Source organism: Bufo bufo, chromosome 6 (genome assembly GCF_905171765.1).
Source record: "Bufo bufo chromosome 6, aBufBuf1.1, whole genome shotgun sequence".
NCBI lineage: Eukaryota > Metazoa > Chordata > Amphibia > Anura > Bufonidae > Bufo > Bufo bufo.
The window spans coordinates 290,903,649-290,931,163 of record NC_053394.1 but is presented as its reverse complement, the minus strand read 5'-3'; the positions used below and the strand labels follow the sequence as shown (position 1 = coordinate 290,931,163).

Here is a 27,515-nt window from a genome sequence, read left to right as displayed (position 1 = left end):
CAGTAACCCTTTAAGGACACTGCTCTCTCTTGGTTCTCTTCCTATCTCTCTGGCAGCTCCTTTAGTGTATCATTCGCTGGCTCTTCTCCTTCTCCTCTTCCTCTTGATGTCAGCGTTCCTCAGGGCTCAGTACTAGGTCCCCTACTCTTCTCCCTCTATACAGCCCCCATCGGACAGACTATCAGTAGATATGGCTTTCGATACCACCTCTATGCTGACGACACCCAACTATACACTTCATCCTCTGACATCACCCCTGCTTTACTCCAAAACACCAGTAATTGTCTGTCAGCTGTCTCTAACATCATGTCCTCTCTGTATCTAGCATAGAACCTCTCAAAAACTGAACTTCTTGTCTTTCCCCCATCTACTAACTCACCTAAACTCACCTAAACTTGATATTTTAATTTGGGTCTGCAGCACTATCATAACTCCTGTGCAACATGCCCGCTGTCTTGGGGCCACATTTGTTTCTGATCTTTCCTTTGTTCCCCATATTCAATCACTTACACGCTCTTGTCATCTGCACCTCAAGAACATCGCCAGAATCCGCCATTTCTTACGGTGGAAACGGCAAAAACTCTTGTTGTTGCCTTGATTCGTTCTCGTCTTGACTACTGCAACGCATTACTAATCGGTCTCCTTCTCACTAAACTCTCCCCCCTTTAGTCTGTCCTAAATGCTGCAGCCAGGCTCATCTATCTATTCAACCGCTACACTGATGCTACTAGTCTGTGCCAGTCACTTCACTGGTTGCCCATCCACCACAGAATACAGTTCAGACTTCTCACCCTCACCCACAAAGCTCTCCACAGTGCTGCGCCTCCATACATCTCCTCCCTCATCTCCATCTCCCACCCTACTCGTGCTCTCCACAGTGCTGCACCTCCATACATCTCCTCTCTCATCTCCATCTACCACCCTACTCGTGCTCTCCACATTGCTGCGCCTCCATACATCTCCTCTCTCATCTCCATCTACCACCCTACTCGTGCTCTCCACAGTGCTGCACCTCCATACATCTCCTCCCCCATCTCCATCTACCACCCTACTCGTGCTCTCCACAGTGCTGCACCTCCATACATCTCCTCCCTCATCTCCATCTACCACCCTACTCGTGCTCTCCACAGTGCTGCGCCTCCATACATCTCCTCTCTCATCTCCATCTACCACCCTACTCGTGCTCTCCACATTGCTGCGCCTCCATACATCTCCTCTCTCATCTCCATCTACCACCCTACTCGTGCTCTCCACAGTGCTGCACCTCCATACATCTCCTCTCTCATCTCCATCTACCACCCTACTCGTGCTCTCCACATTGCTGCGCCTCCATACATCTCCTCTCTCATCTCCATCTACCACCCTACTCGTGCTCTCCACATTGCTGCGCCTCCATACATCTCCTCCCTCATCTCCATCTACCACCCTACTCGTGCTCTCCACAGTGCTGCACCTCCATACATTTCCTCCCCCATCTCCATCTACCACCCTACTCGTGCTCTCCACAGTGCTGCACCTCCATACATCTCCTCCCTCATCTCCATCTACCACCCTACTCGTGCTCTCCACAGTGCTGCACCTCCATACATCTCCTCCCTCATCTCCATCTACCACCCTACTCGTGCTCTCCACAGTGCTGCACCTCCATACATCTCCTCCCTCATCTCCATCTACCACCCTACTCGTGCTCTCCACATTGCTGCACCTCCATACATCTCCATCTACCACCCTACTCGTGCTCTCCACAGTGCTGCACCTCCATACATCTCCTCCCTCATCTCCATCTACCACCCTACTCCTGCTCTCCACAGTGCTGCACCTCCATACATCTCCTCCCTCATCTCCATCTACCACCCTACTCCTGCTCTCCACAGTGCTGCACCTCCATACATCTCCTCCCTCATCTCCATCTACCACCCTACTCGTGCTCTCCACAGTGCTGCGCCTCCATACATCTCCATCTACCACCCTACTCGTGCTCTCCGTTCTGTTAGCGACCTAAGATTAATAACCTCCATAATTCGTACCTCTCACTCCCGTCTTCAAGACTTTTCTAGAGCTGCACCTTCTCTCTGGAATACTCTGCCCCGGAATACTAGGTCCGTTCACAACTTCTCCACCTTCAAACGTGCCTTAAACACACATCTTTTCAGGCAGGCTACCTAAACGGACTATTCCCAGACTAAACCTCCCCCACCAACTCCTCTGGCCTGAACTTGATCCTCTAGTAGGCACAAAGCAGATCATCCGGCGCCACTCCTGTCAGTTCAATAATGGCTCAAATCCTACTTATCACAAACTACCTTATGTGTCACCCCCAGTTCCTCATAGATTGTAAGCTCTTGCGAGCAGGGCCCTGACTCCTAGTGTTTCAGTTGCATATTAGCCAGTTACTTTTGTTTCGTACATGAACCCTATGAATTTTTAAAGAACTGCAGAATATGGTGGCGCTATATAAATACATTTTATTATTATTATTGTGGGCATCAACAGCATGATACAGTAATGGCACCAAGATGAGGAGTTTGTGCTGAGGAGGTGGGTGGAAGAAGGAAAAGGTAAACATCTATGTCTAGGCAGCAAACTCTGCAGAGATGATCTGCGGCTAGAAGACCTGTCATGGTGGACCGGGCTGTAAGGATGAGAAGTGAATGACTGAAATCAGAGAGGACGTCACTGGATGCAAGTTTTGTGTTCTCTGCCTATGACTGATCGGCCGTGACTTCTCCTATATGGTCTGTAGGGCTGACAGCGATACCCATCCTGGGTTGAGTGTCTTTTAAGACCCCGTCAACATCCCAAGACCTAAGACACCATCCCCCCTGGTCCTGTCATACGTCAGTACCAGGAAGACCCTCCCAAGTTACAGTAGATCTTCACCTCTCTTCAAGACATCTGGTCTACACCATCTGTGGCAAAACCTCAGCTGTGACCAGCATTAGGTCTGTCCAGGTTTTCAGCACAATTCACTGACAGCAACCGGATCTGGAGAAACGGCGAGAATATCAGAACGCTAAGTTATATAATGATTTTTGGGTCAGTTACATAAACTGAAGAACCCCTTTAAGCACCACTGGTATATTTCCGGATGCCGCACCACGGATCTGCCTCGGACACTGGTCGCCCAGCATACGTGAAGGTCCTGCAGATGAGCATTCGGACGTTATAACCCTACAGCGCAGATGACGGCAACCAATGGAAATCAATGTGGAAACTTTCCAAAAAAAATCACGTTCCAGACGATCGCATGTATCAATGTACATCAGTGCCGTCCAACTGGTGTGGAACTACAACTCTCAGCACAGCGGCAGGACCTGCAGCTGGAGACCAGAGATGTCCACCATAGAAAGACATCTACAGCATAATGACCTCACATGGAAGAGCAGTATGCTATAATGAAGGAAGGGGTTTCCATGGTGACAAAAACTATGCCCACTTTGGGGGAAAAAACGCGTCCGATGAGTGATGCGGCCAATAAGCCGCCTTCCTCTGGGTCATCTCTAGGAACCCCAGGCGGAACACTTGCCTACAGGCCATCTGAGGGCTGCTAGTGTACCGGGCCGTATGTACAGCGCCCTATATATATGTATGACCGCGGGGAAGGCACAGCGTCTTGTTTACTCTGACACGTCCTACAGCACAGCACAATGACGTCAGAGAGTGAGGTAAGAAATGACGTCACTCACCGCCGGCCACCGCTGGGGTCCTGACAGTCCCAATCCAGACCACCCGACACAGGAAGGCGTGGCGTCAGCTAGACTGCGACCGAGGAGGCGTGTGCGCGTGACGTCATCCCTGGGAGACGGAAGTTATCGAACGCGAATCTAGGGTGGGTCATATGACCCGATGTGGGAGGAGCTGCGCCTGTCAATCAATACCGCAGCCGTTTGGGAAGTTTATTATGGCGGATGCATGATGGACGCGGATCTAGTGCTGGCTATCCAGCTGCAGGAGCAGTATAACCGGGAGGAGGCCGGGGAGAGGCGCCGGGATCCGGCCTCCAGGCCGCCCGCCACCAGCAGCGCCCAGCCCCCGCTCACGGCAGTGGTGGACCCGTCCTGGGAGCTGCTGGACCCCAGCCCCAATATCCACGAGCTCTTCCTACAGTTCAATGAGATGTTCTTCTGGGGGAAGCTGGTCGGGGTGGAGGTGAAGTGGAGCCACAGGATGACGCTGTAAGACCTCCATAGTGAGGAGTCAGGCTGCCATACAGCCAGTGCTAGACCTCTTAAAGGGGTGCTCCAGCATCAAAAACAGCCCCACTGCTGGCTGCCTCTGGTACTGCAGCTCAGCGCCATTGAAGTGAATGGGGCTGAGCTGTAATACTGTAAAGCCACCTATGTTTCTGGAAGACAGCACTCCTCTTTGTGTAGCCCTGGACAACCCCTTTAACCCGAGCGTATGTTTACCATATGTTCTGCAGTACCCCCTTATTAAGAAGAATGATGTGATTTGTGTTTGTCTCTCCAGATGCGCCGGAGTCTGTTCTTATGAAGGGCGAGGAGGCTTGTGCTCTATACGTCTCAGTAAACCTCTCCTGATACTCAGACCAAGGAAAGACCTTGTGGAGGTAGGTGTCCCTGACCGTACGGAGGGGTTAGGGCACTGGGTAGTGGCGGCCATCTTCTAGTCATCTTGATCGTGGGCCTCCCCTATCCATTGGCTTTAATGTATGTGTTCACACATCAGTGGTTTTTTACATACCACCCACGGGGTCTATTGTCTGTGCCATAGACAGCAGAGGTGAGCAGCTGATTGTGGGGCTGCTGGACCCCCGCTGATCCTGAGGATAGGTCATCAATAGTTAAATCCCGGACAACCCCTTTAATTAGAGATGCTGAGATTTCCGGATGACACACAAACAAACACAAATTCTTCACGGATGACACACTGACCATCTTGTCACGGTTGTCATCACGGACACAGACTTGTGAAAGAGGCCTTGGTCATCAGAGGTTGGGTCGTTCTCACAACCCTTAACGGAGTTCCTGCGCAGCTCATCTGTCTGCGCCGGCTCCATAGACTTTGAATGAAGCAGCACGGAGCATGCTCGACCTGTATTCCATTCAAACTCCTCTGCACTGCTGTGATCATCAATGATAAATCCAAGGAAGCGTCTTTAAAGGGTTAAAAGCACTTTGCATGAGGCTGGAACGTCTTAGAAGGGTGGTAGGATTTAAAAGTGAATTATCCAGGAAATCTGATAATCCAGAACGATAATGATATTTTCTGGCGATCTAAAGATGATTTTTTTTCCGATTTTTCTTTTTCCATCACAGACGCTCCTCCATGAGATGATTCACGCCCTTCTGTTTGTTACTGACAACAATAAAGACCACGATGGTCACGGGCCTGAGTTCCACAAACACATGAACCGTATAAATGGTCTCACGGGTTCTAAGATATCGGTAAGTGTGTCAGAAGTCAGTACGTTCTAACGCTACTCACTGTTTAAAGAGATTTACAGGATTTTTTTTTATGATGTCCTATCCTCAGGATAGGACATCAGTATCTGATCTGCAGGGGTCCGACACCTCACAGTCCCACTGATCAGGTGCTTTGTGGAAGCCCCACTACCAGAGCTACACAGCTCCATCTGTTATATAGTGGCCGGAGCTGGTCATTACAGCCCTGATGCCATTCACTTAAAGGGGTTCTGCAGTTTGTTTAAACTGATGATCTATCCTCTGGATAGATGATCAGCATCTGATCGGCGGGGGATCGACACCCGGGACCCCCGCCGATAAGCTGTTTGAGTAGGCAGCGGCGCTCCGGGAGCGCTGTGGCATTCACACTGTTTACCGCTGGCCCAGTGACGTCACGACTAGTATCAACTTGCCTGGGCGGGGCTAAGTTCTGTTCACTTGAATGGAGCTTAGCCCCGCCCATGCTAGTTGATATAAGTCGTGATGTCACTGGGCCAGCAGTAAACAATGAGAAGGCCGCGGTGCTGCTGGAGCGCCACTGCCTTCTCAAACAGCTGATCGGCGAGGGTCCTGGGTGTCGGACCCCCGCCGATCAGAAGCTGATGATCTATCCAGAGGATAGATCATCAGTTTAAACAAACTGCAGAACCCATTTAAAGGGGTTCTCTGGGGTTTTAATATTAATGACCTATCCTTAGGATAGGTAATCAATTTTAGATCAATGGGGGTCTGACACCCAGCGCCCCCGTCGATCAGCTGTATGAAGGGAAGGAGCGCACAGGGTGCACATGCAGTCTCTCTTCCTGCTCGCTGCTGCTATGTCTACGGCAAAGCAGCAGCAAGCAGGAAGGGAGATGGCACTTGCACACTGCGCGCGACGTCTTCTCATAGGGCTGATCAGGGGTTCTGGGTGTCGGACCCCCATCGATCTGATATTGATGACCTATCCTGAGGATAGGTCATCAATGTTAAAAGCCAGGAGAACCCCTTTAAAGAGCCTCTGTCAGCATGGTCAACCTTATTAAACAATGCATACTGCCTGTCTGATCGGATTGATCATGCTGATTAAAATGATGCCTTTCTTTTGTCAGTATGCTAAACAGCTGCAGGGATATCTGCGTTTTTATTCCTTTGCAAAAGTGCACATTAGAGCACCAGGGGACAGGGCTGAATCCTTAGAGCACTGCTTTTTAACACCCCTGTGCTCTGCACACTCACCCAATCCCTTGTTTTATAGGGCTGTAGCATGGTGTGGGCAAAGCTGTGTCCTAGCATGAACATATCACATACACTACTTACTATAGCCTTACCATGTTGAGAATAGAGATTACTTTATAATCCTGTATTGTGCCTGTGAATAACCCAGCAACGTGTATTTGCTTTCTAAAAACAGAAAACCTCTATTCTCAATACAGTAAGGTTATAATCGAGAAGTGTCTCCTAAGATTTTAACCTGGGATATCTACATGCAAGGCCAACCGCTTACCTCTAGGCTACATCCTTATATTGAGAAGAGTGGTTTTCTATACTTAAAGCTATAAAGCTAATACGGTACATGCGGGTTTCTTTATAATCATATATTGCTTCAGTGAATAAACCAGTAATATGTATTAGCTTTCTAAGCATAGAAAACCTCTCTTCTCAACATGGTATGGCTATAGTAAGTAGTGTATATAAAATGTACATGCTTAAGGACCAGGTGGGGTTTATCCGCTATCGACAGGGTGGAGATAACACTCTATGGGTTATTATTCTGGTTGACCTGGTGACTTGTACCGCGACCTCCACAGTAATTTTGAGTCTTGATGCAGAGAAGGCCTTTGACCGGCTCGACTTGTCTTTCCAATTTGAAACCTTCGGTATCGCAGGACCCTTTCTACAAGCCTGCTTTATCGCATCAGACTGTCTGATTAAGGGCCCTTGAACACGACCTTATGCCCTCTAAGACATACAGTCTGTGAGCGGGTCATAGGTCCCGGAGCGGCATTGATCGTGCACATGGGAACACACAGCATCATAGATTACAATAATGCTGTGGATGTCGGGCCGCCAGTGGGGCTATTGTCCTGTGCTCATAAGATCATATGAGTGTGGGACAATAGTCCCGCGGGCGGTTCAACGTCCACGGCATCATTGTAATCTATGATGCTGTGCGCTCTTGCGCGCACGATCACTGCCGCTCCGGGACATATGGCTGCGCTTATGGACTGGGCCCTAAGACCGCTTGTTGGTCAAAACATGTTAGGCTGGGTTCACACTTGAGCGTTTTACAGCGTGTTCAAACGCGCTGTAAAACGCTTAACACATGAAAACCAATGCTTCCCTATGGCCCTGGTTCTCACTTGAGCGTTTTACAGCGCGTTTGAACGCGCTGTAAAACGCCCTACGCTCAAACAAGTTCTTGAGCTTCTTTGGGGCGTTTTGACGCGCGTTTGTGGCCATAGGACACTGCAGTCAATCACACAAACGCGCGTTTACTATTGCAAAAAACGCGTGTTAAACGCGCATATAAAATGCGCTCAAGTGTGAACCCAGCCTTAGAGGATACTGAGGATTTGCATTTTTTTAATGCTACTGATGCAATAAAAGATTCACTTATTATACGTGTTGGCTTCTTTCCCCTTTCCAAGTTCTGTACTACTAAGGACCTGAACAAGCCAGGAGTCCGTGCAGTTACTTTACTGATGACTTCCAAAATTTGGTGCTGGATTACATTTGACACTCAGCTCCAAGGATGTAGCTCTGCCCCCTTATGCTCCAACATCTCTGCTTCTGTTTAACATACAGTTGAATGGTTTAGAATCAGGGCTGGGTCGATTATGACAAAAATGTAAATTGTGATTAATTGAACATGTAACCTCAATTTTGAGGTCGCTGGCAGGCTGAGTGTTGGGGGACCCTTGTTCACAAGGGGTTAAATTAGCCCCCAGCCAGCTCGTGACGTGCCTCTCCTCCCCAGGATGGGTAATGATGGCCGCCCATTCTGTGGAACCGGTAGACAAGATTTACCAGTCTGTTACTGCTAACCATCAGCGGAGCACGTTTGACGTCATTGTCGTGTGGCCGGTCACAGAGATGACGTTCACGAGTCATGTGACTGAGTTCAGGACTGGCGGATGTTAGGATGGGTGCAGTGTGAGACGGGCTGGACTCGTAGTGAGGGCCTGAAAAGAGGCTTCCTGTTTATCACTGCTAGTCCACACATAGGGGGAAGACTGCTCAGATGCCGTAGTCACCGGGGCATCTGAGGGGTGAAATGTATGCGATCAGCCTTATGGCTAATCGCATACATGTGCCGGGAGTCTCTGCTGTTTGAAACTTGACAGCTATGGCATGGTTAAAACCCCCCCAAAATAACCAAATAAATGGAAATAGGCCAAGTGCCGCTGGTTTATCAGGCTGATTGTCGGTTTCTGTTTTTTTGGTTTTCTTTCGATTATCGTCCCAGCCCTAATAGAAATCCTGGACCACTCTTTACTAAAGCGGCACTAACCAGTCACCACCCTAAAACACCATAAATGTACCTATTAACCACTTTACTGCCCATGACTAGCACAGATTATACTGCCACACTCTGCAGGCACTATTGGGTGGCACTCAGCTGGTGCAGTTTATAAGGGGCACTTTGTTAGCGGCGATTGTGCAACTAATGGGGGTTCTCCGGTGGTGCTGTCACTATGTGCGCATATTGTGTGCACTGTATAGCAGCATTGTCTGTACACTGTAGGGTGTCGTTATTCAGTCTATTAAGCGGGCAGTGTTGCCAGCCTATTAAGTGTTGTTGTTGTTGTTGTTGTTGTTATTATTATTATTATTATTATTATTATTATTATTATTATTATTTATACGCCATATATACATATGTTTCTTGGTCTCTGCATCCAGGTTTATCACAGTTTTCACGATGAGGTAGAGGAATACAGAAAACATTGGTGGCGCTGTAATGGACCCTGTCAGAATAGACCACCTTATTATGGTTATGTTAAGCGTGCAATGAACAGAGCTCCATCCAGACTAGATCCATGGTGGGCCGACCATCAGAGGTCTTGTGGAGGAACTTATATAAAAGTGAAGGAGCCAGAGAAGAAAACTGGAAAAGGCAAGAAGAAGGAAGACACCTCTGAAGTGCAGCCTAGTAATAGCCCCGAAGTAAAAGGTATTGTGGGACATATCATGAAGCAAAATGGGTTCCCTCCTCCATATCCTCCTGTGCCTTCCTCTGTTCCAGTTCCAAGTGTCTGACCCCACCCTTGAATCTTTTCTCTCCCTTGTAATAAAGTATTAGGTTGAATGTGGCTAGGGTGTTACATAACAATCCAGTAATGCACTGGGTGCCCACCACAGATCTCCATAGCCTCAGGTGTTCTAGTAACATAGTACATAAGGCTGAAAAAAGACATTTGTCCATCCAGTTCAGCCTGTTACCCTGCAAGTTAATCCAGAGGGAGGCAAAAAAAATCCCTGAGGTAGAAGCCAATTTTCTTTATTTTACGGGAAGAAAAATTCCCTTCCCCACTCCAGGCAATCAGAATATCTCCCTGGATCAACGACCCCTCTCTAGTAGCTATAGCCTGTAATATTATTATGCTCCAGAAATACATCCAGGCCCCTCTTGAATTCCTTTATTGTACTCACCATCACCACCTCCTCAGGCAGAGAGTTCCATAGTCTCACTGTAGAAACCTTTCCTCTAGATGCAGAGGATGTCCCCTCGTCACATTCATTCATAGTAACATAGTTTATTAGGCTGTTATCACTGAATCCTCTCCATGATTCATGTCGATGATACAAGACTTTGCCAGCCAAATCTCTGCTCCTTCCTGCAGTGGGCTGGCATTATCACACTGCTTGTGACATGCATGCTGCCTCCCATGGGAAGGGGTTGCTCCTTATGTGATGCCTGAGCAAGTCATTGTGTGACATGCAGACATCCCAACCTGCAAAAACTCATTTCAGGGAGGTGCACTTCTCATTTCAGGGAGGTTTTCTTTTTTTTTTCTTTCACAAACTTTTTATGACATTTTCCAGACATTTGCAGTATCTGCACACTTTGCTCTATGGTGTGGAGGACTGGGCTCATCACCCTGCCCCAAATTATCATATTTATGTATATGATTAAAGGGGTTCTGTCACCACCTATAAGCCCTGTGAGCTAAACATATGCTCATGTCCAGGGTAGCATTCTGATTTCTAAGGTGGTCTTATAAAAGCTATTTGTGGCTTTATTCTGCGGAAAAACAGGTTTTACTAACCTGTCAATCATTTAATTAAGGTGCCCAAGCAGGGGAGGTCTGTGGATGCATGGTGCCCGGCCGCACGCATCGCCGTTCGTGCCCAGCGCCGCCTTCTACTCCTCAGTGCCGCCTCTCCCTCCCTCCCCCTCCTCCCGCTTTGAGATACCGCGCGTGCACACTGCTGGCATTGGCTTCTTCTTGCACTGTGCGCACGCGCCGAGAAGGGGACACTGCTACAGGTTGCCGGAAAGGTTTACTGCGAGTAAACCTTTCCGGGATATATTGTTTCACTTGCGGGCGTCAGAGAGACGCTATCTAATAGCGGGAGACTCCCTGAACATCTGGGAAACTTAAGATCCCTGGACATGTGGTTTCCCAAGCTACTTCTTGCAGGCATTATTATATTTTGGATTTGAAATGGTCATGTCCTGATATATCTGCAAGGGTAGACGTCAGTCTCCATTTTTGAAGAATGTCCAGATGTTTTACGCTTCTCCTTATCGATGTATTTTTGCTTTTGCCCATTTTATATAATGATATATTTTCCTTTCTTCAGGAAAAGCACAGGGACCAGACATACGTTCATTTTTCCCATTCAGTGGCACCGGTTACAGACTCGGTGCGCCCAGCCAGACCTCCATCTTGGTGAATGTCCATAGCGTTCCTCCGTCTTCCAGTAAAGCCTTATCCAGCTCTCCTGTAAAGCCAGTTCAGACCACCAGTGCCTTGTCCTCTCTTACCAACAAGAGCATGAACCCAAGGCCCAACCTACCCAAAGTGTCTGTGGCAAACACCAAAGCATTCAAAAAAATCAATGGATCCCCAGTAAGAATCCCTGTGAAAGACTGGAATGCTTCCAAACCATCAGGGTCAAAGCTTGGCACTCTTGATGGCTTTACCCAGAAGAGGCTTTCATTTGCACTTCCCACCTCATCTCAGGGTGCCCCATCTACCTCTCAGGGATCAAGCCCTGATCAGAGTCAAGACCGACCTCCAAAAAGACCTCGCCTGGACACCAAAACCTTGAATGACAATTTCTCAGGTGGAAACTCCTTTAAGGAAGAACCAGTCATAGTTCTAGATGGTGGTCCATCATCTAACCCCACAGCCAGCAACAGCAGTCAGAGTAAGATGGTGAACTGCCCGGTATGTGGAGCAAAGGTTTTAGAAACCAAGATCAATGAACATCTGGACAACTGCTTAAATAGCTAATACAGAGGAGCACTGTTGCCACCTATCACAAGGGTGTCCTGTGTCTTATTCCACATTCCTTGACTATCTTGTGGATGTTCAAGTAATTCCCACACTACTGCTGCTGAATATCATGATGTGGTCTATACCACGGGCCACTGAGGAAGTGGTGGACTTGACAAGTCAGACAGACTTTAATAGCCACTTTTTATTTTGGTCATCTTTGATGCCTTTTTTATTAATCATAAGTCCTTGAGTCATCGTCCTCTCTGCTGATTAGTAGTAGTATATGGTACTGGACAGCTGGGTGACAACCAGTATGGCTGCCATAAAGCTTCCTTAACGAGCCTGAGCAGGATTAGAGAAACATGGCTATTTTCTTTGAGAAATAGCGCCACACTTGTCCACAGGTTGTGTGTGGTATTGAGGTGAATGGGATTGAGCTGTAATGCCTGTGGATAGGTGTGACATCTAGAACCCCAGCTTAGTGGGCACCCACTTAGCTGTTCCCATAGTGTTGTATAAAGTGCATTGCACATACACTGGTACACACTGGTGTGGAGGCACTGGGGTGTCCCTGTGGTTTAACCTCTACCAATGTAATAGCATTTATCCTGTGAATAGGTGATGCATGTTTATGGTTGGAGTACCCCTTTAACAAATTTGATGGCTCAGGAAATTAAGTGAGTTGCAGTTGCTCAATCAATTTGCACTTTGTATTCTATGGAATGACAGATCTGTTGAAACTACTCCATCATGGCTGCCTTATTGGTTATCGACCAGCTTTCCTAGAACTGAGGACAATTTAAGTACTTATATTTTCAGGTGATTTTATTAATGCTTGGTCAGTGGGCACTATGTTATTCAGTGACATTTTAATTGTCCTGCGCATCGATGTTGGGTGCAGGATTTTCTCGCTTGATACCTACCGCATGCAGCTGTTCACTTGCTTGTTTTTTATTCCCTTTGAAACAGTGCCACCATCGTGTCCATAGGCGGTGACTAGTTTTGCAGCTCAGTGCCACTCATATTATTTATTTATTTATTTATTTATTTATTTTAATTTTTATATATATATATTATATATTTTTTTTTTTTTTTTTGTGCCAACAACCTGCCCCCTGAAACAGGAGATTCATACTTACCTGCTCCACACCGCTCCAGTCTTTCTTTTGCATTGTCTCCATTTCCTGGTCCCCGCACTGTTTTTTCTTTCGGCGGTTCATGGTCAGCCAATGACTTCAGGGGTAATATGGCCGCAAGTTGCACATCACTGCTGGAGCCATTCTTTGGCTGCAGCGGTGCACGTGACCATGCCCATGCACTGCCGGACGAGAACAGTGCTGCGACCGGAAGATGGAGGCGGTGTGGAGCAGGTAACTATGAATCTTCTGTTGCAGGCACTTGCTAAAATATAAGTATTACTGCAAAACCCCTTTTTAAAGGGGTTATCTGGTTTCAGGAGGAAGCTTTACAACCCTTGGGATCCACCTCCACTAAAGAACTGGTGGAAACGTTCATGAAAGATCTCGTGCCTCTCCTTCAGTTTTCCCAATAGCACATGACCACTGCAGCCTATCACTGGCAATACTGGACACCGCCTATGGATAAAGTTGGTCCTGTCTGTTTCTAACTTTACTTGGCTGGAGTAGTAGAGTCACTGAATGAGGATTTCCACATAAATTACCTTAATGGTGAAACAATGTTTGGTTTTATCTTTTCTATGTTAAATTAATAAAAAAGGTTTTATTATAATATTGAGTGAATGTGTTTATAAACGATAAATAAATTGGCAGAGTGTCTGTGTATATGGCGTCATTCCTCATCACTTGTTCTTTGTATTATGAGGATACCAACGGGTTATGGGATGGAGCCTACAGTCATGGATGTGCGAGTGTTTAGTAGCACCTCTCTACAGCACATTGCTATGTGCTGCGTGTGCCGCTATGCTCCCTGCCTGTGCTGCGTGTGCCGCTATGCTCCCTGCCTGTGCTGCTATGCTCCCTGCCTGTGCTGCTTTGAGGTTGCCACTCCCTCCATGATGTCGAAAGGTCCTGCAGCTGTGCCCACAACACAACAGCCCTCATCAAATTTTCTTTACCTAGAAGTTTATTGTACCACTAAGGTCCACACACTTTATAGTTATAAAACGTACACAGGGCCAGTCCTAATATTATACAGTTTTCCCTTTATGTCGCAGGGGAAATTAATGATCTCATGTGTCACAGATACGTTCACCCGTCGCCAGGAAATCCACTGTTAGGCCAGTTTTCCACAAGTGCATTCAGCCTGGGAATGATGCTCCGCGTGGGAGCTGTATTTCCCGGACTGAACGCTGCTTCTCTGAAGTGAACTTGCAGCATCATACTGATTTAGGCCTCATGCACACGACCGTTGTGTGCACTCGTGGCCGTTGTTCTGTTTTCCGTGATTTTCTGCGGACCCATTGAAAACTCGGAAAATGCACAGTTTGTCATCCGCCTCAGTGTATCCTGTCCATCAAAAAATTATAACCTGTCCTATTTTTTTTTTTGACTGACAACGGTTCACGGACCCATTCAAATCAATGGGTCCGTGAACAAACACGGATGCACACAAGATTGGCATCCGTGTCCGTAGGCTACTTTCATACAGACGGATCTGAAGATCCGTCTGCATAAAAGCTTTTTCGTGAAAACTCAAATCCGACAGTATATTCTAACAGAGGCGTTCCCATAGTGATGGGGATGCTTCTAGTTAGAATATACTACGAACTGTGTACATGACTGCTGCCTGGCAGCACCCGATCTCTTACAGGGGGCTGTGATCTGCACAATTAACCCCTCAGGTGCCGGACCTGAAGGGGTTAATTGTGCGTATCATAGCCCCCTGTAAGAGATCAGGGGCTGCAGACCCCCCCCTCCCTCCCCAGTTTTAATTTCATTGGTGGCCATCACCATGGGAACGCCTCTGTGTTAGAATATACTGTCGGATATGAGTTTTCACGATGTAACTCAAATCCGATGGTATATTCTAACATAGAGGCGTTCCCATGGTGATGGGGACGCTTCAAGTTAAAATATACCATCGGATTGGAGAAAACTCAGATCCGATGGTATATTAACTCCTGACTTTACATTGAAAGTCAATGGGGGACGGATCCGTTTGCAATTGCACCATATTGTGTCAACGTCAAACTGATCCGTCCACATTGACTTGCATTGTAAGTCAGGATGGATCTGTTTGGCTCCGCACGGCCAGGCGGACACCAAAACGACTTTTTTTTCATGTCCGTGGATCCTCCAAAAATCAAGGAAGACCCACGGACGAAAAAACGGTCACGGACCAACGGAGCCCCGTTTTGCGGACCGTCGTGTGCATGAGGCCTTAGGATGCTGTGAGTTCCCATCTCACCGCGGGGGGTCTACTGAACTGTACTCACAATCCGGTGACTACAGTTCAGTAGAGCCGCAGGTGAGATGACTATGCAGTAACCTATCAATCAAGAGGAAGAGGCTGGCAGAGGAAGGAGGAGGAGCAAAAGTGCACAGAGTGGCTTGGGACTGCCCTCAGTGCACTTAACTGCTCATTCGTATATGGATTAAAAATACATTTTCTCCAGGATGAAGCAACAGCTAGACCTACAAGACCTGGTTCATCAAGGAATTTCCTGGTGATAGAACTCATGGAAAGGTTCGGCAACGTGTCGCACAACACAAAAATATATGTAACTTGTATTACACTGATGGCATTATATCAGTGTAATTCAGTAGAGTCCAGGTCTCACAGGGACACATACTATTAATCATTGTAACGCTGTGCGATCCTGGCGACACTGACACGCTGCGAGTTTCTTGTATTGAACCAAAGGGCCTTGCAACAACAGAGACTGCAGTGTAAAGCACGGAGGAGACTGAGCTTTGAGCTGAGCAGTACAGTAGCTAACAGTGAAGAACATTAAATGAAGGTAAGCAATGCCTAAACGCAGTGGCAAATTCCAAAACCATAGCCCATACAGGATGTTTGATCTGTTGCCTTTAGGCCCCTTTCACGCGAGTGAGTTTTCTGCGCGGGTACAATGCGTGACGTGAACGCATAGCACCCGCACTGAATCCTGACCCATTCATTTCAGTGGGGCTGTGTACATGAGCGTTGTTTTTCACCCATCAGTTCTGCGTTGCGTGAAAAACGCAGTATGGTCTATACTCTGCGTATTTCACGCAGCCCTGGCCCCATAGAAGTGAATGGGGCTTCAGTGAAAAACACATTGCATCCGCAAGCGTGGATGCAATGCGTTTTTCACTGATGGTTGCTAAGAGATGTTGTTTGTAAACCTTCAGGGTTTTTTTATCACGCGCATGAAAAACGCATTGCACTCGCACAGAAAAAAACTGAACGCAATTGCAGACAAAACTGACTGAACTTGCTTGCAAAATGGTGCGAGTTTCACTGAACGCATCCAGACCTAATCTGGCACGCTCGAGTGAAAGGGGCCTTACCCCCTCCCGTCACTGTAGATGTCTGCCTTGGAGATGGGAGGAGAAAACCTATTCTCCACAACGGTGGACATTTCTAGACTTTCACCCTTGAGAAAATACAGCAATAATTTCTCTTTTAAACATGAGCGCCCCCCTGTGGACAGTTCACAATGTTTAGTGGATGAGGCCCTCTGGAAGCAGCAGGAGGTATGCAGTGAGTGCAGCTGGTAGTCTCAGGTCTGGAATCGCCCGGTGGCACTGTCCTTTATATAGATTCCTCACAGCGCAGCGGGCGAGGTGCTGAAGACGACGAGGTTGATTTGTAACTTGCAGGACGGACTGATAAAATGTGAGACGCTCCTGCAAACAGATAGGAGGACATGTTATTCAGCATCTACTTCCGGGACCTTTTTTTAGACTCCAGAATGATCAATCTGCCAGATTTCCCTTCTGAAGATCCCTGCAGCTCTCTTAGCATGATATAAGAACAGGGACAGTCATTTATCAAGATGAAATCTAACTAAATTAGGCGTATTTCAGGTGCAGATTGCGGCACAACGGTTAGTTGTGCCGCAATCTGCAACTTCGCTCCGCTCATGCCAGGTCTAAAGAAAGTGGGCAAAGTGCAGCCAGGGAAGGGGACGGGCTGTCAGGGAAGGGGACGGGGCTGGCAGGGAAGGGGACGGGGCTGGCAGGGAAGGGGACGGGGCTGGCAGGGAAGGGGACGGGGCTGGCAGGGAAGGGGACAGGCTGGCAGGGAAGGGGACGGGACGGGCTGGCAGGGAAGGGGACGGGCTGGAAGGGAAGGGAGGGGCTGGCAGGGAAGGGGGCAGGCTGGCAGGGAAGGTGGCAGGCCCGTCTCATTTACCATTTTCTACTCCTGTTTCGGGCATAGAAAAAGGTCTAAATGTAAGACAGCTAGGAAGCTGTCTTACATTTAGAAGTGGCGCTGTATACGCCGAAGTTATGAAGAGGCTGACGCCTCTTCATAACTTTGACGAATCCAGCATCTGTTATAGGGCTTATTAAGAACGGCGTCTATAACATCGGTCTTAATAAATGTGCCCCAGGGTTTTCAGAGCAAACCGAAATATTTGTGTTCACTGACAGCAGTCACTGATCTTGAAAACTGTAAGGCATCAGAATGCAAAGAAGTAAATTAGAACGTTTTCTTCCTAAATCTAGCCATTAAAGGGATTGTCTTTCAGTTACGTTTTTTTTTTGGAGCCGCAGTCAGCCATTGATTTCAGTGGACCACCATGCAACCACCGGAGGAAGCAAGGCTGAGCCATAAGGAGACAAGGTGCTTTTCCACTGGCACTTTGTTCTAGCGACTGGCAGGAGTCACAGCAGTCTGACCCATGGCCTTGAACATTGCATGTCCTAGTGAGATGACATAAATGTTTGTACTGAGAAGACTTCTTTAAGATTGATGTACAGAAAACTGAAGACCCTTTAAAGAAGCACTCTGGGGAAAATATGTTATCATTGCCTATGTTTGTAAAATACATCAGGTAATTGATAATTCAGGGCATTCTCTTTCTGGTCCTTGTGACCCAGATCTTACAGCGTCTGGCGTGTGGACCGGATGCCAATCTCTATGCATGTCTATAGGACTCATATTTAGACCATGATAGGAATGCACAGAGAGACTGACTTCTGGTCCACGCGGCAGACGCTGTGAGATCCAGGTAGTCACCGTGCGGGTCACATGGTATAATGGCGGAGCTGATAATTCGGCAATAAAGTGACTGGTAAGTGAACTCCCTGAACTACCTTTTACCTGATGTACTTTACAAATGGAGGGAGAGATGGGTAGAACCCATTCATTACTGGTTGATGCCATGTCCTGTTGTGGTGCCAGCGACTGATATTACTGATATACATACCACTTGTCTTTCTTACCTCCCATATTTCAGTGGGCAAAGCTTCTACCCAAAAATCCCCTGGTGGAATTCGGTCATATGAGTTGAGAAGGATTTCAAAGGCCAGGGGTGAAGCAGCACAGCATCGCCACATCTGTGGGCACATCATAGACGTGAGACACATCTCCATATCCATTTGACAGATCTGTTCTTCCATTAGACTCCCTGATGAATGCCAATGCAATGGGGGTAGCAAGAAACATAAAAACCAGTGCATGGCTGGCATTGTACCCTGCCATTCCATATTGTGCCACCACACCACCACTCAGGATGTCTCCTTGGAAGAGAGTAGACAATACTAAGTGATGGAGTCAAGAATGCAAGGTACAATGTTTTATTATTTGGTCAGTTTAATGGTGGAGAAGGGCATATGTATCATAGGCAGCCACTGCGGGGCCCTTGGTTGGCCCTGTTGGAGAACTGGCATGAGGGTCATGGTAAGAGGCAATAAACACCTAGGGGTAGATTTATTAAAACTGGTGTAAAGTAGAACTGGCTTAGTTGCCCCCAGCAGCCAATCAGATTCCACCTTTCATTTTTCAAAGGAGCTTTGAAAAATGAAAGGTAGACTCTGATTGGTTGCTATGGGCAACTAAGCCAGTTTTCCTTCACACCAGTTTTGATTAATCTACCCCTAGTGCATCTGTTCTGGGTGGCATACCCAGCACCAAAATAGGAGGCCATGTGCTAGATGACTAGTCCTAGATTAAAATAACATGATACGGATTTGCTGCACACAAATCCATGTCCGCAAATCCGCAACATGGGAACAGAACCAAAAAGTACAAAAATAACTGCATACATCAGGTTCGGCGGGTGACAGTTTACACTTACCTTGACACTAGGGGGCGCAGCACCGTGATTAAATAACGTCTGCACCAATTGATGGGGCTGACACTCCGGATAGTCTGTGCACACCTGCAAAGCACAGTCCAGAGGCGTGTAACCAGCGCTATTCGTCACGTTAACAGATGCTCCATGGTCCAAAAGCAGCTGCACCAACCTAAGATGGCAGTTGGAGCTGGCATTGTGGAGGGGTCCATGGCCCTTCTTCCCTGGCATCCCAGGATCACCGCCGGCTTTCAGGAGCATTTCTGCCACCCTCAAATAGCGAGCAAAGTGTTGAGGGGAATCACAAGCAGCGCAAGCTGCATTGAGAGGTGTCTCACCCTCACGATTGCGGGCACATGGGTCAGCACCAAGGCTTAGGTATAATGCCACATGTTCTTCCAGACCTCGTACAGAAGCCACATGTAGTGGGGTGGCACGGGTGTAATGGCAGGGAAGGCTGATGCGAGCGCCATAGTCCAAAAGTAATTTTGCACAACTGAAATAAAACAAGTAGAGTGGGATAAGTTGTGTATATATTCCAGGTAGATATATACAGAAATGTATGCTATACATTGCTTCGTAATACAGCGCCTATACACTTCTCTGGGTGCCACATGGAGGTCCTACAGAGCCATAATACAGCCATGTGCATGATGCCTAAGGCATCTCCATATGACAGCGCAGGGAAGGTAGCCTGGTGGTCAGATGTTTAGTACAGCTATACTGCATCTTGGGCAGCCTCTTCCATGCCAGAGTATGAAGTATGGCCGCCTGTCTAATAGAGGACGGCATACGTAGGACACAGTGGTTGCTCCCATCAGATTGGGAGTCCATAAGAATCCCACAGAGCATCTGGTAATAGGTATCATTTATGTCATGGAACTGAGGCACTGTAAAGGCGAGCTATACCACACCTGGAGTTTGGGGGTGCTGTAAGTTGCCTTAAAGGGATTGGCCACTTTCTGGTTAATGTTAAACAATGTATTTGTGAGATGCCTATATGGCGCTTACTGATATAACCTTTCTTGAAATTCTGCACCATTTTCTATATTTTATCAAGTATGCTCCCTTGTTTACAAAGTCTTTTGTGCTGTCCACACAGATGTCCTGTCCATAAGATGGCCACTGATGGAGGGTCATGTGACCAGGCAAATCACCTCCATGTGATGTCTCCACTATTAAAACACACTGCATTGTACTAAACTTCCATCATAACAAGTGCAGGTGACAGATGCAGTGTCTTTGAATGGAGGAGACATCACATGCAGGTTATTTGCCTGGTCACATGACCCTCCATCAGCGGCCATTTTATAGACATAATCTCAGTGTGGACTGCAGAAAATACTTTGTAAACAAGGGATCGTACCTTATGAAATATCGAAAATGGCACAAACTTTCTGTAAAGAATATATTAGTAAGTGCCATATAATCAGCTCACATTGGCCAACAATAACCGGAAAATGGCCAACCCCTTTAACTGTCATGGGAAATGGACATCTGTGGGCCTTAAGTAGGAGGAGACAGAAGCATAACATAAAGCCCCTGGGCGCCAACACTAACAGGACTATACCCCCTATAACTATAACCCAGGGAGGAGAACCTTATTTATCAGCAGTTCTCCAATCAGAAGCATGATGGTCTTGGTCTAGATTTTGCACACCTTGACTCCATAAGGGAAACCAAAAGGAGCAACGTCTGAGTCCTGTGATGTCTGTCTAACTCCACTGGTTTTATGAGTATGGGTTCTGTCCATGAATGATGATCATACATGGGTAATTAACACTAGGTTGCACAGTGCTAAGGCCATCAAAGACCAAGGCCAATCGTATTGTTGTGCAGCACTGACTATAGCATCTTCACATTCTATTGGTGGCTGGATGTTCCAAAATATGGTCCATCATCACTAACAATTAATAATCGTGCTCTTCAAGGGAACCTGTCATCAGTGATTCCAAAGAAGTTCTGTGTTCTAATGTGCGTCAGAATTCAGTAAGTAGGAGCTGCTCCTTGAAAGATTTGTTCTGGCTGTTCCCCCTCCTGGCTTGATCGATGTCCTCCAGGCCGGGTAGGTCATCAAAAGCCACCACAATCGCCAACCAGCATATGCACAGTGAAGGGAGATGCACTGGCCAGATGCAACTTGAGGTGACCTGTTAAGAAATACCCAACTTGTGGAACATCAATACAGCCAGGAGGGTAAAAGGCCAGCATGACTCTTCCAATGAGTAGCTCCTTCCCCATGACTCTTAACACACATTGGAATACAACATTCAATCCTCTTTTCTAACTTATGCAGACTTGCAAAGAATATACAATATCATCATTGTGAAGCTAACTGTCGCCACGCTAGCTAACAGGTTGGGGGCAGATTCCCTGTAGTATTCCCAAATCATCCAACATTAGGTACCTACTCCAGTGTTTCCTTGCTAGTACAGAGGTGGAGGGGCGCCTGGCCATCTTCATTCTGTAGATTGGGGTCAGCTCCACGGCTCAGTAACAGTTGAGTACACTCAGCATGGTGACCCTCACAGGAGTCATGTAGGGCACTACGTCCACCTGCTAGAGAGTTGGGGTTTGCCCCACGGAATATTAGATGTCGCACACATTGAGAATACCCTCGACCGGCGGTGATGCGCAATGGACTGGTGTGCGACTTCTTAGGTGTCAACGAAAAGAGGCCTGAGAAGAAAGCAAACAAAAATGAATACTAAAATCATTAGTTGGTTATACAGTTGGATTATGGTTTCAACACCTGGACCTCATGCGATTATACTGATCTGGACGTCACCAGGAGAGCCTACTAGACACCACTGATCATCCTTAAAGAGATTGGATTAGAAAAACATAGCCTCTTTCTTTCAAAAACAGAGACACACCTGTCCATGGGTTTTGTGTGGCATTGAAGGCCAGCTCCATTGATGTGAATGTGGCTGAACTGCCATACCACACACAACCTGTAGCCAGGTGTGGCAGTATTTTTGGAAGAAATAAGCCAAGTTTTTCTAACCCTGTAACAACCGTTTAGGGTACAACTTAAACATGCAAGTCATGGGCTGGAAAATACTTTCCACATGTCATCCCTGTAAGGCTTCATGCACAAGGCCCTGTTTGTATTACGGTCCGCAAACCATGGATCCGCAAAATGCATATATTATCTATCATCTATCTTATCTATCTAACATCATCTCTCTCTCCCGCTCAATGTCTGGATATTTTCCAGTGTTCTTGCAGTTGGCGTTTCTTTCTGCCACGATGACATCTGCTCAGTAGCTTTAACCCTTCCTATCCTACAGTGAACACAACACTGCAGTGACTCTCTCACCCATTTCCGGGGACCACTGGAGCTCCTCACTGACTGTCTCCACCAGCACTTCTGCTGAACCATCTTCTTTGAATATCCCCTTTATCCTTTCCACGTCTCCTGTGTACAGGGCATTATGAATGGCAGTATCCCGGCAGTACTGGCGTCTTCGGTTGGCAGTTGGGTATGAGGGCCGGCTGTCAAACATAAACCTGCGGGTGAGACACTGACTTCTCACCGCCCTTCTCCGTTCCTCGTCCTCCAGCTGTTCCCGCTGCTGCTGAAGGGATCGTAGGGTGGCAGCTGAGTAAGGGAAAGTCTCTTTGGCCATGTTACATGGGTTTTAACATTCCCTTCCAGAACCCAGAACCTCTTTGCACTGAGAGTCAGCGAGGGAGAGGAGCGCTGCCCTATTTATAACCCAGCTCTGCTTCTCCACATGGTAAACATATTTTCGCAGTGTCACCTTCCTGAATAGAATTATGGGGCCGCTTGTCCCTATCAGGTCCCTCATTGTGACTTCACTGTCTTGTCACTATTGGGCACATGCAAATGCAAGCACAGTATCTTAACATATAAAATGAAAGTCATTGAATCGCCCTCCACAGCCAAAAATCCTACTTTAGCAAGGAAGGGCATTGTTCACATTGCAACCATGTTCACGTCCCCATCGTGAACATCCAGGATTAGAAAAACATGGCCGCTTTCTTCCAGAAACAGTGCCACAGCTGTCCATGGGTTGTGTCTGGTATTGCAGCTCAATTACATTGAAGTAAATGAGGACAAAGCTGCAAAACCACACACAACCTGTGGACAGGGGTGTCACTTACTACATAACCATGTTCTTCTAATCCTGGACAACCTCTTTACAGCCCCATGCATGCACACGACCATTCATTTCTATGTGAACGCAAGAGATGTGGACACCGTGTGCTGTCTGCATCCGTATGTCCGTTCTGCAAAATAAAAAATAGAACATGTCTTATTCTTGTCCATTTTGTGAACAAGAATAGGCATTTCTACAATAGTGTGGGACCTGCAGAACGGGAAAGTGCGAGGCGCACATGGGTGGCATCCGTGTTTTGCAGATCCACGGTTTGAGTACTGCAAAATGGAAATGGTCATGTGCATGGGGTCTAATGGAGCTGCGAGACCTGGACTCTCCACACGACCGTAGGTGTCCCGTTTCTGTGTTGCGGATCCGCAATACACGGGCACCGTTCCGCGTGCATTCCACATCACGGATGTGGACCCATTGACTTGAATGGGTCCGGAGATGCGGAATGGTGCGGAACGGAAGCACGGAACTGAATACTATGGAAGCACTATGGAGTGCTTCCATGGGGTTTCGTCCCCTACTTCCGTTCCGCAAAAAGATAGAACATGTCCTATCTTTTTGCGGAACGGGCGGATTGCGGACCCATTAAAGTGAATGGGTCCACAATCTGCTGCGGCTGCCCCACGGTCAGTGTTCGTGCATTGCGGCCCGCAGCACGGCCACGGGGCGCCCACGTTCATATGCAGGAGGCCTAAGGGAACCTAAATCAGATCAACATAAATCCTCAAAGTGTTTAAACTTCGGGTCATTTGAACCACAGGGGGCCCCGTCTTTACATCCAATACATAGATGTTAAAGGGAATCTGTCATCCAGATTTTGGACCATTATCTATAATAATAGATGAGTAGTACTGCAGATATGGAGTCCAGATCACTATTTTCTATTTTCCTACAGCCCCTCCCCCCTTTCCTGCTCTGAGCTGCTTTGAAATACATTGTCAGGACTGCTGTGCATGCGCACGAGTCCTCTTCATTATGTTAGAGCAGGCATCCTCAAACTGCGGCCCTCCAGGTGTTGCAAAACTACAACTCCCAGCATGCCCGAACAGCCTACAGGTATCAGCCTACAGCAGGGCATTGTGGGAGTTGTAGTTTTACAACAGCTGGAGGGCCGCAGTTTGAGGATGCCTGTGTTAGAGCAACGTAGCAGTCCTGACTGTGTATTTCAGTGCAGCTCTCAGGGTACGGTAGAAAAATAAAAACTAGTAATCTGGATTCCTTATCTGCAGTACTAAGTATGTATTACTGTAGATCATAGTCCAAAATCGGGTTGACAGATTCCCTTTAAAATGCAATTATCTTATGGCCATCTGGACTAAGCCTTGATCTGGAGGACTCAGCGCTGACATGTATAATTGATTCAGTTGTTTGCTACGAAAAAGAAAGTTGCTAATGGTTTTTGTGACAAGTGCAAACATTAAAACTAGAGATGGGACAGGGGATTTGCTGAATCCACAAATCTCTCGAATCTTGCTGGATTCGTGGACTCGAATCCCGACGTAATTTTCGTAATTCGAATCCGACGAATCCCGCCGAGCCTGCGACGTAGCGATATCACATCCCCGTGCCTTGCGAGAGCAGTCTGCCGCTCGCTGACGGAGAGAAGAGACGTCAGCAAGCCCCGGACTTCCTCGGACTGCACTGCTGGAGCCTGCCTTAGCCTCACTGAGCACCCCAGCCACACATAGGAAGGTACTACAGCCTGGAGCGGGAGCACTTTATGTTGGAGGAGTGTGGCCCAGGGGTTCAGAGTCTTCACCGGCACATGGGGACACTGTACGGCACATGGGGACACTGTACGGCACATGGGGGCACTGTACGGCACATGGGGGCACTGTACGGCACATGGGGGCACTGTGTGGCACATGGGGGCACTGTGTGGCACATGGGGGCAAGGAATGGCACATGAGGGCATTGTATGGCATATGGGGGCAAGGAATGGCACATGAGGGCACTGTGTAGCACATGGGGGCACTGTGTGGCTCATGGGGGCAAGGAATGGCACATGAGGGCACTGTATGGCATATGGGGGCAAGGAATGGCACATGGGGGCACTGTATGGCACATAGGGGCAAGGAATGGCACATGGGGGCACTGTATGGCACATAGGGGCAAGGAATGGCACACGGGGGCACTGTATTGCACATGGAGGCACTGTATGGCACATGGGGCAAGGAATGGCACATGGGGCACTGTATGGCACATGGGTGCACTGTATGGCACATGGGGGCACTGTTTGGCACATGAGGGCACTGTATGGCACATGGGAGCACTGTATGGCACATGGGGGCAAGGAATGGCACATGGGGCAAGGAATGGCACATGGGGGCACTGTATGGCACATGGGGGCAAGGAATGGCACATGGGGGCACTGTATGGCACATGGGGGCCAGGAATGGCACATGGGGGCACTGTATGGCACATGGGGGCAAGGAATGGCACATGGGGGCACTGTATGGCACATGGGAGCAGGCGCGTACATACAGGGGTCGCAGTTGCAGTGCAGTGGGGGGGGGGTGGCTTTGACGGGGAAAGGGCACCATGGATCAGTTTCGCACTGGGGCCCCATGGAATGTGTGTACGCCACTGGCCTGGGCTAACCTATACTGGGGCACTATACCTGTCTAACCTATACTGGGGCACTATACCTGGCTAACCTATACTGGGGTACTATACCTGGCTAACCTGTATTCATTGGGGTACTATACCTGGCTAACCTATACTGGGGTACTATACCTGGCTAACCTATACTGGGGCACTATACCTGGTTAACCTATACTAAAGCACTATAGCTGGCTATTGTCTAACCTATACTGGGGCATCTATACCTGGCTACCTAATACTGTGGGCAACTATACCTGGCTACTTATCCTGGGGGCAACTATACCTGGCTACCTACAAATGGGGGCATCTATACCAGGCTCCATATACTGGGGGCTACTATATCAGGCTACCTATACCAAAATTCAAGTGATATAGCTAAGCTTGCTGCACTATTCTCAATTGCATATTGACATCTGTGCAGGTCCCGCTCAGGTACCGCTGTTCCCTGCAGTGGAGACCCTACCCGACCTTGTTTGGAGCCGGCGAGCAGGACATCAACCTTGCCTGGAGCAACACAGCTGGTCCTTCTTGTTTGTTGTGCAGGTAGGTACTTTTGACAACACCAATACCTGGCTACCTAATACTGTGAGCAACTATACATGGCTACCTAAGAGTATGGGCTACTATACCTGGCTACTTATCCTGGGGGCAACTATACCTGGCTACCTACAAATGGGGGCATCTATACCAGGCTCCATATACTGGGGGCTACTATACCAGGCTACCTATACCAAAATTCAAGTGATATAGCTAAGCTTGCTGTTGCTAACTGCACTATTCTCAATTGCATATTGACATCTTCTGTGCAGGTCCCGCTCAAGTACCGCTGTTGCCTGCAGTGGAGACCCGACCCAAACTTGTTTGGAGCCGCCGAGCAGGACATCAACCTTGCCTGGAGCAACACAGGTGGTCCTTCTTGTTTGTTGTGCAGGTAGGTACTTTTGACCCTGGCTACCTAATACTGTGGGCAACTATACATGGCTACCTAATACTGAGAGCAACTATACTAGGCTACCTAATAGTGTGGGCTACTATACCTGGCTACTTATCCTGGGGGCAACTATACCTGGCTACCTACAAATGGGGACATCTATGCCTACCAGGCTAACTATACTGGGGGCAACTATACTAGGCTACCAATAACAAAATAAAATTCAAGTGATATACAGTTGTATTCAAAATTATTCAACCCCCACTGAAATTGAGTGTTTTGGCCAGTTTGACATTGATTTTGATCATTTCAGTCATCTTGTTTAAAATTTAATCAAAGAGGCACTTGTAAGTCAGACAAATATAACATAACATTTATAATGAAATAACCACAAATGTCTTTTCTGTGCTCACATCATTATCAGTTTTATTCAACCCCCAAGTGACATTCAATCATAGTTCTTAGTACAACATCCTTTTCCAGTTATAACAGCTTTTAAACGTGAAGCATAGCTTGACACAAGTGTCTTGCAGCGATCTACAGGTATCTTCGCCCATTCTTCATGGGCAAAAGCCTGCAGTTCAGTCACATTCTTAGGCTTGCGCGCTGCAACTGCTTTCTTTAAGTCCCACCAGAGGTTCTCAATCGGATTTAAGTCTGGTGACTGCGATGGCCACTTCAAAATGTTCCAGCCTTTAATCTGCAACCATGCTCTAGTGGACTTGGAGGTATGCTTGGGATCATTGTCCTGTTCAAAGGTCCAACGTCTCCCAAGCC

The 27,515-nt window shown here is 47.7% G+C and overlaps 3 protein-coding genes across 3 annotated transcripts in view; 1 reads left to right on the top strand and 2 right to left on the bottom strand.

The window, feature by feature from the left end:
* TMUB2 (transmembrane and ubiquitin like domain containing 2) overlaps positions 1-3,718 on the bottom strand; it is a 30,031-nt gene extending 26,313 nt beyond the window's left edge. Inside the window, exon 1 of the mRNA XM_040436147.1 lies at positions 3,687-3,718. The gene's annotated coding sequence lies outside the window, so the exon portion shown is untranslated. The remainder of the gene's footprint in view (positions 1-3,686) is intronic.
* Positions 3,719-3,825: 107 nt separating this feature from the next.
* Positions 3,826-12,895, top strand: SPRTN (SprT-like N-terminal domain). Its single transcript, XM_040436367.1, has 5 exons — positions 3,826-4,175; positions 4,471-4,570; positions 5,280-5,408; positions 9,312-9,582; positions 11,217-12,895. The coding sequence occupies exons 1-5, from the start codon at positions 3,847-3,849 to the stop codon at positions 11,870-11,872; spliced, it is 1,485 nt and encodes a 494-aa protein (XP_040292301.1). The 5' UTR covers positions 3,826-3,846; the 3' UTR covers positions 11,873-12,895.
* Positions 12,896-16,219: 3,324 nt separating this feature from the next.
* On the bottom strand, positions 16,220-22,770 carry ASB16 (ankyrin repeat and SOCS box containing 16). Its single transcript, XM_040436319.1, has 5 exons — positions 22,387-22,770; positions 21,476-21,743; positions 19,068-19,560; positions 18,214-18,327; positions 16,220-16,668 (listed from the first exon to the last, which is right to left on the bottom strand). Exons 1-5 carry the CDS (start codon positions 22,694-22,696, stop codon positions 16,483-16,485), a joined length of 1,371 nt encoding a protein of 456 aa, XP_040292253.1. The 5' UTR covers positions 22,697-22,770; the 3' UTR covers positions 16,220-16,482.
* Between the last annotated feature and the right edge of the window lie 4,745 nt (positions 22,771-27,515).

Bases quoted from the DNA above. Each gene is read 5' to 3' on its own strand.
- SPRTN (XM_040436367.1), top strand. From the start codon at position 3,847: ATGTGGGAGGAGCTGCGCCTGTCAATCAATACCGCAGCCGTTTGGGAA. The intron at 4,571-5,279 runs GTAGGTGTCCCT...TTTCCATCACAG, and splicing joins CAAGGAAAGACCTTGTGGAG to ACGCTCCTCCATGAGATGAT. The intron at 9,583-11,216 runs GTATTGTGGGAC...TCCTTTCTTCAG, and splicing joins TAATAGCCCCGAAGTAAAAG to GAAAAGCACAGGGACCAGAC.
- ASB16 (XM_040436319.1), bottom strand. From the start codon at position 22,696: ATGGCCAAAGAGACTTTCCCTTACTCAGCTGCCACCCTACGATCCCTT. The intron at 18,328-19,067 runs GTAAGTGTAAAC...ATGTGCCCACAG, and splicing joins CTGCGCCCCCTAGTGTCAAG to ATGTGGCGATGCTGTGCTGC. The intron at 16,669-18,213 runs GTAAGAAAGACA...ATCTGTTTGCAG, and splicing joins TGCCCACTGAAATATGGGAG to GAGCGTCTCACATTTTATCA.